General features: G+C 42.2%; 1 protein-coding gene across 1 annotated transcript in view; it reads right to left on the bottom strand.

The window, feature by feature from the left end:
• The window catches only part of LOC139348326 (potassium/sodium hyperpolarization-activated cyclic nucleotide-gated channel 1), a 69,050-nt gene that overhangs the window by 32,751 nt on the left and 21,545 nt on the right, over window positions 1–14,754 (bottom strand). Inside the window, exon 3 of the mRNA XM_070988306.1 lies at window positions 8,138–8,299. Within this exon, the coding sequence (XP_070844407.1) occupies window positions 8,138–8,299 (162 nt within the window). The remainder of the gene's footprint in view (window positions 1–8,137; window positions 8,300–14,754) is intronic.

Genomic DNA, 14,754 nt, shown 5'->3' with positions numbered 1-14,754 from the left:
AACGAGGAAGGACACCTGACTTTGCCCTGTTCTGCACGTCCAGCAGTCATAAAATGCATAAAATGACACGTGAAAAGCTGAAAATGCGTAGACATGACTTGCAAAATATCCTTAAACGCCATCCCATGAGATCATGTGAAGAAAGAGCACTACAGCAGTGAAGTCTGCATTATTACAGTTTTGATTCCTTGAGTTTATATTTCTCCAGCTGTTACAGTAAGTGACTCACAGCACGCTGCTGCATTACGATCGTCGCAGCAAATCTTACACTGTGCATTCAACTGATTTTGTCCACTTACAGTATAATCAGGACTAACATAAACATATATTTTTCTCCAGTATGTTAAAAGAACCACCAGAAATCTCCCAGATTGACAGAGTTATTTAACTGTTGCGTGTTGCCATATAGGCCTCTGTCCTCTGGGAAGAGTGACTCATTGCAGTACTAACACATTTTCTCCAGAAAATGCAGTTTCTACTTCTTCCAATCCTCTACAATCCCCCTGATTTTAATAAATGTGGCTAACACAGCAGATGTATTCAGTTCCTCCAGAGTTCTAAATATAATTAAGCTCTGGATGCAGCAAAACAAGTGACATCAGATACTGCATATTCATCTTTCAGCAGCTCTGCCTTTGTTTATTAGCAGAACAGTGAAGTGAACTCACAGACTTCATTATCACACGCATTAATACTAATCTCACCCCACGCCTTTGTCAAAGCATTCAAATCAACAACTTAAAAGTTTCTATAATTAGACTGAGCCAAGTGTTTGTGCATTTAACAACTTGCTTTTCAATTCATTAGTCACAACGTCGTGCCTCCAACACAAGATGTTAGCCGTTATGTGACCGGGAAGGCAATCGATGATTCACCCTCGTCACAGTGTCGAGTGTGACCCAGAGGCGTCGGTTGTTGTTGATACCAGCGAATAAGTATGAGACTAACAGGATGTAACGCACGGCTGCAAAGGACAGGATTTGACCCCTCGACAGAACAAGTGCTCACAGGGCAAATAACAAAAACACGAGAGCGATTTCTCATCTGTACTCCCACTGATTCCATCGCTGTCCTAGTTTCACCGCAGCATTAGTTATTAGTATGTTTCAGTGCTAAATTTCATCATATTTTGAATTTACAAGCATTATTTCCATGTTTCATTCCAGGTAAATTCTCCCCTAATGTTTTTTTTTTTAAATCCATATTTGAAAAGAATGAGCAAAACATCCACATTAACCGACGGTTTTAATTACTCAATCATATAACTCTCTAAAACCCAGCAAGCTGTCCCATGCATGAAAAAAAAAAAAAAAAAAGCTGCACAATATTCATTTTTTCAATTATATAATCAAACTACAAGCTGTTCTCCCTGGGAGTGCACAGAAGGCACAACGGTCTCTGAGCACATAAGAGAGGAAGTGAAGGGGTCTGCAGGCCTGCGCGAGGACCAGACTGTAAGTTGGCAGGAAAAGTGCTCACAGTGGTGTTTCTCAGTGTGAAGGCTGCGGTTCTGTTTGTCTCCTAAGTTTTCCCTCTTATCACCTGGCCTGCAGAGCTCTTCCCCTTCCTGTCCTCAGGGCTGTAAAGTTGGGTAGTTAATGATTAAAATTTCTAAAATCTCTAAAATGTCCAAACATGTGGAACAACTCTCATCAGAATTTTTTTACTCCATCGCGTAAAGTAAGCAACACATTGCCACATTTGAGTAGCTTGAACTTGTAAATGTTTGGCATTTTTTGCTTAAAAATTGATTGAAATGCTTCACTGTTCGATTAACCCAAATATTGAACTTAATAACTGCGGGAAGTTTTGTAAATTTAGTGATTTGGATGAATTTTGAGATAGTTTCCATTGAATTTTGAATATTTTTAGGAACTTTTTATGCGATTCTCTGTCTGTATAATGTATTTTTAAAAATCTTAGCACTCATACATTCGTCATAGGCTTCTTTCTGACAAATTCAGTGTTTTCTTCTCCCTCGTGTTTGGCCATTGTTCTGTTGCAGGATGAGTCTGTTTACCAGAGAGTGAAGTTCTGTGAAAATAGCTTGTGTTCACATCGTCATCGAGCCCTTATCATGTGAAATGAACGTGCAATGCTAAGATATAGGCTCACATTATATTTTTGAGAAAAAGACGAAATCATGAAGTTTTGGTGATCCTTAGTGGAGGTTTGGGACCCCCAGGGTGGGAACCAGTGGATTAGGCGATCTCTCAAGCATATTAATGATTCATGATTGTGATGTGTTTACGGTCACCTTGGTAAAGCCCTTTCTGTCCACGTTCTCTGAAGGGCAATAAGCAAACATCTGCAACAGGAATGACATTCGGAGGAGCGAGGTGACTTTTTCTTTTTGGTGTCCAATCATGTGCAATCATGTATGCCGCAGCCACTTTCACTGATGAGCACACCTTCAATCAGAAAGGTTAAACTAAGCAAGGAAGCGACCTGTTTGATGTTTGGAGCTGCACTCACATCAAAATTGTTTCAGCGGCAAGCTGCAAGTTCAAGCATCCACGCTTGACTCCTTGACAATTCTGATGGAAACACTCCTGCATTTGTGAATAAACAAAGACCCTTCGAGGTGTGTGTGATTCAACTCTCCTGTTATCAGCAAGGAGTCTCCAACAATTTCGACCATCCAAACCGGACTCTGCTAAGGTTCACCTCTGACCTCATACTGATAGCTGGGACTCTGTCACGGTCTGTCACCAGCAGGCGTAGCTCTTCAGCTTTTAGGTAAACTCTGCTTCTGACCAGGTGTTTCCTCAGCTTAGACGTGTTGCTCTGCTCTTTGCATTGCAAATACTGCAGCAAGCATTGTCTGTGTTGAGTTTTGAAAAATGTAACCACACCTGTAACCGCTGACTGATTGCGACTTGAACAAGCTGCATGGATGACGTAGTCTTGCTGTGTCTCTTTCTCTCTACACTCACGTTAATCTCAGATTTGCTGTCCGGGACCTAAATTTTCCATCGATTGACCTAACATGAATTAGTACTCGGTGGTACCGATGTAATTCAGTCGGTATCCTTAAAAGTACGAAGCTCGGAAGCCAACCCCTGCACCAAATAATTAACCAAGAGAGCCACAAAAACAAGATGTTCGCATCAGGCCAAAAGCAGTCTTGCGTTTTACTCAGATGAAACCCGTGTGTGCTCTTGTTGGGGGGCATGCCAGGAGAGAGGAGAGAAAAGTTTGATTTATTCATTAACTCTGGATTGAGCTCGGCTGTTGGAAGTGACTCATTCAGGGGTTGGGGAAGAAAGAGATGGGAAAGGAGTGGGTGGTCCGGGGATAAAAGAGACCAGGAGGGCTGACCGATGCTGAAGGGCGGTACTGCATGGTTACCCAGGCCTTTCTTCTTCTTTGTTTTTTTTTGTTTATACCTACAGTATCGGTCTGCCTGTAAATCTCTCTGAGACATGAATCCTCAGCAGGCTTCTGCTGAGCTGCCTGTCTCTTAATATGAGCCTGCACAGGAGCAGTAACACACAATGCATATGTTCCTCCATGCGCCTGAACACGTATCTTTGCACATGCAGACAAAAGCAACACCCCGTCACCCTCTCACCCGAGCCAACACAGCGACAGCGGCATTATCTTGTCTGGTGATTAAGTAAATGCAGCCTCTAAAGAGTAAGAAGCTACTCTCAGGCCATTAGTCAAGAAGATAACAGTCCTACACCCTGTACTGCACCACTCAGCAGTATCTGCAGTCCTCGTTGGCCCCACTCTTCTTCTCACAGCTGGAGACAGAAAGTACCGAACCCACAGCCCCTAAAATATAAAATAAAATAAAAAATATGACGCGATCTGAATGTACAGTAAAGCAGTCGTTCCCGAGCAAACGTAGCTGAAAGACAACATTCACCCTCTCCTGACGGGCACAGAGTCGCATTATGTATTCATACCTGCAGTAAACAGAAGGAGAGATATTGAGATTTTTTAGCTTATGAATGCTAATGCTTTGTGATGGTGTGAGAAGAGGAACCCCACGTGTGGGCAGGGCTTTTCACTTTGGATTTGCCAGCTCTGCAGTCAGCACACAGGCCTCCACGTCTGCAAGGATCCACAGGGAAGAGATTCCACAAATTGCTCATTCTACCACATCACAGTCAGTAACACTATGTTAGCCGCTCATGAGCTGACATCCCACGTCCCAGTCACGTATACAAAGATCTGGCCTAGTATATCTTAATTAGGCCTACAATCAGCCATTACCTAATTACTTTTAGCTACTGTTTTTGGATTAATTGCATTCTGTGTCTTGAGGAAGGAGTCTGCAAGTATTCAGGCGTCACAAAAACCGAGCAGAAATCAATGCAGAAAGAAATCTATAAATTAAAATATCAGAATTAAATGAAATCTGTTTCCATTGTTTTGAATTAATGACTGCTCTGTATTGATTTATCCTCAGTTCTTTGTCAAATGTTGTATTTCTGGAGCTTCTGCTGTGTTTCAGCATAAGAGGTATAATTGCGGACAAATTAAAAAAACACAGATTTGGTCTCTTGAGTGTCATCATAAGCCTTGATGAAGGTCTAGTTTTTTGGAGCTTGTAAACATGCAGAGCCTTCGCTTCTTAAGTTGAGATGTTTTTAGGGCAGTTTTGAATAAAGGCTAAAGGTCAGTTTTTTACATGCATCTCATGCATGTAAAAAAAACCCTTTGATGGACCCTTTTCAGGTTTAATTGCTGGACATGTTGTTCGATTAATAAGTAAGTTGGGAGTTTGAAATATATGTGTAGACATTTATTCAAGTTGGGTTGTATTTATTTATAATGTTGTTTTAAATGTGTTTATTGGTTGGTATCTGTTGGTGAACTGTAAAATCTGTTGAGACTAATTGAAGCTAATTTTTCTCTGTATTCTTCAGCTGTAGCATTGTGTTGTGAGATAATCGTCTCAAGTATTGATTGTTTTTGTAAAACATCAGTAATTGGCAGAATTCAAAGGTAAATATTCAGAATGCTTGTTTTGTCCGATCAACGGCCCAAAACTGGCGATATTTTATCTACAGTGAAAGAAAAAAGCAGCAAAATGCTTCACTTGAGCAGCTGGAAGCAGAGGATGTTTGCTGATTGATAAACAGTGATAATACGTTATTAAAATTGATGTGCATTCATTTCCTGTCAATTGACTAATTAATGATTCGATGAATCCTTTTAGTAGTCTGAGTCAAGTATTTTCATACTTTAAACAAGAGGAAAAAATGGACTCATGAAATATGTGATAATCCTAATCCCCCAAAAACCTGAGAAACTGCTGAGATCTGAAAGTATCATTGTGCCTTTTAGACTCCAGCACAGACAAACTCTGTCAGGTTTTATATATAGGTGTGCAGACAAGAAGCTGCAGTCAGAACACGTCACTGGAAACCTTATATCTGTGAAGTGCTGGGAGACGTCTTGGTAATGTTGTTTCTACATAATAAATACAAATTATTCCACAGTTTCATTTTCCAAAGGAGAGAGAATTGAGATTAATCACTCACTGCAGCTCACCTATAAGCTTTCAGCACACAGGTATCCGACAGTACGTTGGCTCTGTGCTTCAGAGGCCCAGTTATGGCTATAGATTTCCACAGTGCAAATGATCTTGCCTCACAGGGAGCAGCAAATTAGCCTTTTAATAAGATCCCCATTTCATATCGATTTGCATGCGAGAAGGGGAATGATATCCGATTCATTGTGAGCGAGAGGGGCTACGTGCAACATGAGTGCAAGGAGACATTTATAATTAAGATGAGAGTCCTAAGTAAGTGTGAATCCAGAGCGATGCTGATCCAAAGAAAAAATCTGTGATGCTGCAGTAAATGACGGAGCCGTTTGCCCAGTTCTGTGTATATAACCATTAGCAAGGATGAATTGTGACAGTTATGTGGGAAATTATATCACTGCAAATTAATTTTGGTGCAAACAGAGATGGAGAATGTCTGTTTGGGTGAATAACACATGCTAGTTGGTACTGGGCTCACTTGGGCAACTCCTTGCCTCAAAGTACAAATAAGAGCGGGATGCAGAGTTGTGATGCTGAGGAAAGCTGACATTTGCACCTCCAGTCCGATGCCTGTGAGCAGTCAGTGTGCATGTGGAGTACAGAAATGCTCGTCGGAGAGAGCGAGATGAGAAGGCAGAAGAGCTCCTCGGGCGAGCATTTACAATCGGCATTACCCAGGAGGCCCGTACACACTTCTACGCTATCACATCACTCGGAGAGGAGCAGCCAGAGTCCGTTTGACCCCAGCTCACAGAAAGAGAGCGAGATGGAAAGACATGGAAAAACACAGTGGAATAAAAAGCACAGACAGATGGGGGACAGACTCCTGAACACCTCAAACGAGGCTTCTGAGTGGAAATCCCTTTAGTCGATGGAGAGGCCAGACATGAGTGAAGAAACATTTAAGTAGCATTTGAAAAAGTGAGATATGCTGCAAATGCTATGGACCAGGAGGGCCAAGGAAAAGAGTTTTTAATGTGCCTACTTACTTACTTATTCATGTGCTGTGGTAATCTTTGGTTAATGTTTTCAAAAATACTCATTATATCTGCAGGCTTTTTATCAACACACCTGTAATTACAAATAATAATATTCATGGTCTCTGTCCAATTACACCACGGTTCCTGTGCAGAGTGGCCTCCCCAGACTGAACTCCTACACTATCCCGCGTGTCGCCGTTTGTACCTGTCAGACTCGCATTTAGTGCCTTCACAGCGATCTAACAGAACCGGCACACGACGTTCACGCTGTGAGAGAAATAAAAAGTGCGTGTTCTAATCAAAGTCTGGCGTGGAGCGCGTTCCCTGCATCGTTTGTGACAGCGCTGTCAGCCCACAGTGGTGTTCACGCGGGCCGGTGGCAGGGGAAGCGGTAAATGAGTCTGGTCTGTGGTTAAACTGCCCTTGCGAGCGTTCGCCACCACAGCTGCCAGCAGCACAGCGGTGAGAAAAAAGAGCGAGGTGGATTGAAAAACTGAAATCCATTTTGTTGTGCTGTGTGTGTGTGTTATATGTACAGTGATGCAGCAGAAAAAAAAACAGTGCTTCAACTGACAGTCGACTCTGAGAAAGGTTATGAACCCCGCCACACAAGTGGGAATGCTCATAGACACAGGGCTGTTTGTGCACATTTCTCTCAGTGTTCCTGATTTAAAACACCTATTTCAGTGGATGCAAAGCAAAAAAAAAGTGCTGCTTCTTCAGTATCTCATCAAACACTGGTCCAGGGCGGCTATCACATCAAGTTGTGACCCACTTTTTCATCATTTTCTTCAAATATTCCACAGTAGTACACAGTACTTCTTCTCTTAACTTCTCGACTGCACTGAACTTATCTACTGTACAATTGTTTTCTTAGGCTAAATACAATTTATAAATTGCAATTTATAAATTACAATTTATAAAGCACTGTAGGTCTACAGTATAAATATAAAGTGACCGTTCGCTAAACCCTCCCCTCAACTGTCCACAGCATAGTTTAGCAGCTCAGTACGGCAGGTTTGTCAAGCTGTGACTTTCATTGCATGTGGAAGCAGTGTGCATGGGGCTGCAGTCAGAAGAGTTTGCCTCTCCATAACCAAAAACACAACAGTAAAAGTTAAAGGACTTCACTGTGGCAGCGTGTTTCCGTTAACTACTTTAAAAGTTCAGTAGTTACAGGGTCTTATTTTAAAGTCAGCTAGTAAGGATGCTGACTTCTTGCCCAGGACACATGTACACAGCCGTCAAGTGAAAATAATAAGATGTTTGTCTTAAAACAAGTCAGCTGGACAGATTAAAAAGTCAACTGGAGACGGTGTTTACCAGCCAACTCATGCAGCTAACGTTAGCTGAATTTGCTAGCCAGCCACAGGTGAGGTTTTTTCTTGCCAACAGAAAAGACAGGGGAGCCTGATTTTGTCTGAAATCAAGGAGTCATCGCCTCAAAGTGGTAAATCTGCTGCTGTTAATGTTTATAACTGAGTGTGAGACTGGAAAGCTTGACAGGCATCAACAGTATCTATAAGGGGCTGCCAGGGTTTAGCGAGCGGTCAGTTGGAAGTATATCCAGCGGCACTGATACACACTGCATATACAGTTTATATAGACTATATACCAAAATAACAAACAAAAGAGAAGAGTGCGTAATACTTACAACCATACCGTTTAGGGACACCCAGCAGTCAGGGGGGAAGTCTTGGAGGAGAGGCACCAGATACTGGAGACAGCCATCCCAGTGACACAGAAGCAGCATCATCCCTATTAAATTAAATATTCTTACCACTGCACTGGCCAGGTCATAGGTCATATGGAAAATCTGCCAAAGAGAAAGATGGGCGAGGAGAGACAGAGAAAGACCTCAGTTAGACCTTTTCAGCATCTCCATGCTGTGAGAAAATGTACACTCCAGTTTTCATCATACATCAGATTCGGGCATCGCGTCTGAACTCAAACAGGGTTCACATTCAGATCTGCTGTGTCTGTGAAACATCACATGCATCGGTATTTCAGAGACTCAAAAAGATTAAAAAAAAAGATTAAAAAGATACTTAAAACGTTCACAAAAGTACAAAGTCACCTTTGAAGTGAGGGCATGGTGTGTCTGTTTGGCCACCAGAGAATTTGGTCACCGCCTATGTGTGTGTGTGTGCACGCGTGTGTGTGTGTGTGTGTGTGTGTGTGTGCATCTCACAGATGTTGAGCTGCATAATTCAACATGGCTGCTCTCCAAAACAAACTGACCGCTGGAGGAAACACACATACAGCACAGAGCAGGTAATGCAGAGCGAGCGAGGCGGGTGAAATACCGAATGATAACGAGAGCGCAGACCTCTGGAGTAATCGCCTGCTACGTGCGCTTCAGTGCCATCAGCTGGGGGCGAGTGTTACCGCCGCTGTGGCTATTTAATCAGAGCAGGAAGTTTCAGAATAGAAAGTCATCAGCAGGGTGAGTAAGCATGTCTGCAGTGTGAAGCGGTTTCATTTACACGGGATCTGGGCGAGGAGAATTGACTCACGCCCGGTTGGCTGTGGCACTAATTCAGAGTTTCTCATTAGCATGAGAAACCCATTACTTCTTTCCAGGTTAGTTATTCCATAATCGCTCCCACACTGACGCTCACTTTCTCCCTCTGAAAAAGTTAAATATGGAAAAAAAAAATAGATCGGTGATTGCTGATTGGTTGGTTTTGCATAATAAACCTGCCCCATTTGCCAGTGAGTGAAAGAGATTTCAGGTAATTATTATCTATTTTTAAACTGACGGCTTTCCATTCTCTGTAAACTGCCCCTTCTACTTACCAGGAAGTAATGAAATAATAATTGGGCCTCATGAGGCGAAACAAACTGAGACTTGATTAACTTTTTATGTCAGATACATTTTTTTTTTTACACTCGTGGTAACAGCAAAGTTGTAAATGATGCCTCCCTGTAAAAGACACATTTACAGGGTCGAAGTCAAAAGATGTATACTTTGTCTTTTGCATGAATAATATTAAATGATATTGAGCATTTCTATAATTCACTCAACACACACAGTATTTAACTCCCGGTGCAGGCTTTTATTTTTATGTTATCTCCTTGTTTCTATTTTTGCTTTCTCAGACTTCAGAATTTTGAAAAAATCAGCGTCCACTTTTAACCAAATTGCAAAGCCGTCTCACCTCCTCCTCTCGCAGAGTGCAATCACTCCAGAAGAGAACAGGAGCCTGAGCATGGACTTCATGTTGTGCTGACATGTGTTCTGGCATAATGCCGGACCGGCTTTTCCATCCATATGCAAAATCTGCCATGAAACCCCCCCTTCTAAACCCCAGGTGTTTTAAAAGCTCTTTGAATTCACATCCCTCCACCCCCGTCTATTGTGACGGTCCTGTAACCTTTCTGCACAAAGGACAGTGTCCACACACTGAACAGATGAGAGAACAAGAGGCTGAGCTGATGCTCAGATCCCTCTATGGTTCAACTCATCCACGGGGGGATACAGTGCACTGCCCTGACAGGCTAAAATTAGCCACTAGCTTACAGGATGGCTGTCTCAATGCACCCAGTATCTCTTCTGCTGCCTACATCTTTATCCTTAATTTAGCAGAACTCTCTCTCCCTCTCTCTCTGTCTAGCTTGATGATATAATAGGAGAGAACAGCAGAGAGAATGGAGCAGACAAAAACAAAGACCGACAAGAGAAGTAACTAATAAAGGTACACATTATTGGTATTGCAACAAGCCTGGAAAGCAGGAAGTAGCACCTTGGCCCCTCTTTGAATTGCAAATGATTCACACCAGGCAGAAATAGAAAAGGGTCGACTGCTTGTCTGCACTTTCCTCTTCAAATCAATGCATTATCGAAAAACAAAACAAAGGAGCTGCAGCCTTTTTCTAAGCGATAAGGTGGCGCGTGTGGTGAGGTTTTACAAATTCCCAGGGACCATTTCACTTTGCTGGGAAGCCTCTGCGACCTTTGGGTCACACTGAGTCACTGCGGGGCAGAGGAGAGATGTAGAAACTCATTAGCACAAATGCAGGATTTGTTTGGGTTTGTGTTTCAGGGGCATTGCTTTGAAAAGTCTGCTAATGGCAGCAGGGAGCCATGAGGTAGTGGTCTGTGAATAGAGTTCTTAATAGTAGAGGCTGTAGGTGTAGATCACTGGTCAGGTCACAGGTTTATACAGGATAACCTTCAGCGTGGTGCAACGTCTCCATGATGCAATTTCACTTTATTATTATTATTTATGTGTGCATGTCCAAAATACCAAATGCATTAACCTCTTTCTGTACTGAGGCCACAGAGGGAGGCAGTCGTGTGTCTGCGCAGCACACTATGTTAATGGACAGGATGGAAATATAGGCCGGCCACTGTCTTGTTCAACATGTAAAGGAAAGGTAATCAAACCGGATCTAAAATTAAAAGCACCACAGCACTGACTGCAGTATGCATGAGCCTTTTTACTAAATCTTTCATGATAGACAAACGTGATCACGATGGAGGAAGTTACTTTGGAGCTCAGAAAACTGTGAGGGTGAATTAAGTAAGCCTGACTTCTCCCTTTGCCAAGAAGCATTGTGACTGTACCACAAAACTATTGAAAAGCCTCTGCAACTAAGGTCATTTTCATTATCAGTTAATCTGATCATTATTGTCCTGATTAATTACTTTCCAAAACCTTCAAACTGCAGGAGAACAGGAAGTTAATCTTTACAATTTGGAAGCCAATATTCAGCATTTTACTTTAAAATGATCAAAACTGTTATTAAAATAGTGTCCTGTCGTGCAAGCCCGAGCTTCTTGTTGCAGTTCTGTGGTCTGATGTGCTGTTGTGCCGTTCCTTCATCAATGTATTGATTTGATTTTGATTTGATTTTGATTTTACTTCCTTGGCACGTTGTTTGTGAATTTGTGCCCACGTGTCATAGGTTGAGAGGAGGGCTGTAAAAATCTTCAACCGCATTACAAACACACGGGAGAGGGAGGCAGTTGACCGAGCCGTGTGAGTCCACAGGAAAGGTCTGAATTCATTTTCACAGCGCTCTCTCTGCCAGTACATGCTCTCATCATCTGCATGACTGCAGGAAATAGGTAGCACTGACTGAGAGCCAGAAGCACCGCCAATACTCTCGGCTGGCATTGGCAAAATATAGGCTTAGAATTAAGTGCATCAAGCTTAAATTTGACCGGGGCCGGGGGCATAGGTCAGCATAATCCTCTAATACAGTGGACACAAAGAGCCAAGATGTGATGCGATAGCGGCACAAGGTCACACGCTGGTCGTGTCCAAACGGCACGGAGCTCATTCACATTTGGCTCGTCCCCATCCATTCAACAGTGCTGTACGGTGGAGTAGAGGAGATGAGGATTTGGATGTCAGCCGGTGAGGTATTGTGTGTTTACATACACAAATACACACAGAAAAAACAGGATTTATAACACTGCAGGCAGCAAGATTTGAATCAGTGCCACCGCATGGAGGCTAGTTACATTACAACTTCACAACGCACATGGAAGGTCCTGATTTTTAATGTCCGTGTGTTACAGTATGAAACCTTGGATGCATGTACTGTACGCTGACTTTTGTGAATCTGATGTGCAGAGAAAAGAGCATGCAGGAGCATTACTCATCACCAAGCTGTGGGCCTTGAGCACGCAATTACAAAGTGTTCTTTATGCATCTTCAAATTGGACATGAGTGACCTCTGTTTGAGGTTAGTGAGGATTAGCGAGGGACTAATTTGAGGGGATTAAATCCACCACTGGCTATTACGTTGAAGGATGACAAAACTGCTTCCAGGAAAATCTGGAATTCTCCCGCTTAACATCGTCTTTTAAATCTCCTTTTGGATCTCTCTTGGTTTTGCTTAATCACAAAATTACGGTTGAACTTGGATTTGAAAAATCATATTATCATGTAATGGGAATGCACTGGGATTTAGAGAGTCTCATGTTTTCTTCCTCTGTCTCTCTTCGACTATATACTAAATAAGTTGTCGGCCATTAAAAAAAAAAGATACAAAAAACTCCTGAAGACAATGTTTGTCTGAGCAGATAAAGCTGAATATTTTACTGTATATACCCTGGAAATAGAGCAGCAGCTTGCTGGAAGTAATTACAATTCACATGTGTGCATTGCCCTATGCGTAATCATGTTGATATACATATAGTTCAGCAATAAATAAACATAAATAGAGTTGGCATTATTTCATTGCTTCAGGCAGCGTACTGTATATATAACCAGTCTGCAGATCTGTCTACAACACAGACCACAACAGACTAGACTACACAAGAAGAGCGGAGAAGACAGGACGTCTTTTCAGCAACGTCATACAGGCATCTCGGTCCCCTCCGAGCCACGTTAAGGCTGTGTGAGGAGTTGTTTCTCTGCATACAAAGCTCTGGATCTTCAGCTCCGAGCAGTCCATTTAGGTAATGAGGCCCAACAGTAATTTGTAGCCTCAGACTTAATTAAAAGGCAGGTGGTGATCAATGGGATCTTTACACAGCCAGAAAACAAGTAGTGATCTATTAATGTGATGGGGAAGTCAGGTCATTATTTCCTCACGGCGTGCACCCCTGCCTGCATGCACAGTGAATCAGTAGTGCTAGTAAGTACTTTAAAGTAAGTAAAAGTACAGAATTACTGCCAGTACAATATACAGTTTATATTAAGGTGCACATTCTCACTGTTAACTAGTTGCATATTAGCATGTATATTATTAGCATATTGGTTCTTTATCAGTCATTATAAAGCATTTATCAATGCCTTATTATGGATGTTAGAATTAGATTAGTAACTCCCTTACTTTCTATCAATAAGCAGTAATTAGGAGGTTATTGAGGAAAAACCTGCTTGGTGGTTGTAGAACATGGTCATGCAGAATAAAGCACTAAGGATTGTATTGAAGTACAGTACCTGAATTTACTTAATGTACCACTTTCCACTATTACTGATCTGTAAACTGTCAATGAGAAGCCAAAAGGTTTTCCAAAATAACCTTAATCACAGTCATTCCTCCTGATATTGATGTACTTCTGGATGTTCATCATTTTATCATATATGTTTGGTTCCCATTTTAATTTGTTAAGAATGAACTGTTGCATCATTTCAACAGTTAATCTTCCATTAACAAAAGCTAATTCACAATATTCCTTACAAAGACAATAAAATATTTGCATCACTGCACTGCAAGCAATGAGCTACAAAGAGCAGAACTGTAGTAATAACCAGTAAAACTAATTGGGAATCACACCTTGAAGTGTCACCCACAGTTAGCATTCTTCATCATAAATACTGGACTATTGTTGCGTTTTTTTATGCTTTTTAATTGCAGGGCAGTTACTTTGATGTACGTTCTGCAACACATTTAATCTGCAAACGTCTGAATGCAGCCTCGGCAGGGCTAAAAATAGACGGTAGGTGTGGTGATACTGTTCTTTATGGATTAGCCCATGCCAACCACCAATCAATGCGTTCATTTAACTGACAGCCACCAGTTAAAATAAAGACTTTTTTCCGCCCAAGTAGCTCTTTCCTGTGGGAGCTCATGCGCTCTGTTTTCCATCACAGCAGTATTCTCCTGTTCCTCCACTGAGCACATCACACTGCACTGCGAGCGGAGCTGCCTTGCCCGCTGTCTCACCCGCTCTGCGTCTATTTTGGTCGTGTGAGCGTGATAACCTCAACACTACTGTTCCGCCTTAATCTGTGCTCAACCATTCAGAGCTGCGCTGGCAGAGGCAGCATCCTCAGGGGCAGAAGCTCACACAGCCACCGGGGTCACATTTATGGTGCTTTTTCATTGGTGGATGGTGTGAGGATGCTGTGTTGTTAAAAACTTGAGGATGGTAAACATTAACTTTAAATGTTACATAAGAACCCTGCACCTCTTTTGTCGGCACTTATATATTCTGACCCACACAGCGTGCTAAGCCTTCATTTTGACTCTAATAACATCCTCGTGTGGACATTATTCTGCAAGTCCAGAGGGATAAATGCCTGCAGTTAATGTATGCACATTATTTTCATAATTTCTTTGAACTCTTATGAAAGTCTGCTCCATGCGAGGAGAGGCTCCGTGCATCAGGGGAGCAAGTCAATGTATTTATGGATGAGGAGGAGGATGAACGTTCTATCGATTTGTACCTGTAACCTGAGCAGCAGTAACAAAATAACAACACCAACTCAGATCTAAGCAAGCAGGTCCTCATGACTGGCATCTCCAAAAACAAGCGCACTTATAGTTCAGAGAGCGCCACGTGTGCACGGAGAAGGCAAATGGAAA

This window comes from Chaetodon trifascialis, chromosome 20, assembly GCF_039877785.1.
Source record: "Chaetodon trifascialis isolate fChaTrf1 chromosome 20, fChaTrf1.hap1, whole genome shotgun sequence".
In the NCBI taxonomy this organism is placed as follows: Eukaryota; Metazoa; Chordata; class Actinopteri; order Chaetodontiformes; family Chaetodontidae; genus Chaetodon; species Chaetodon trifascialis.
Note: the sequence above shows the minus strand (reverse complement) of the source record. Positions and strands in the feature narration are given on the sequence as shown.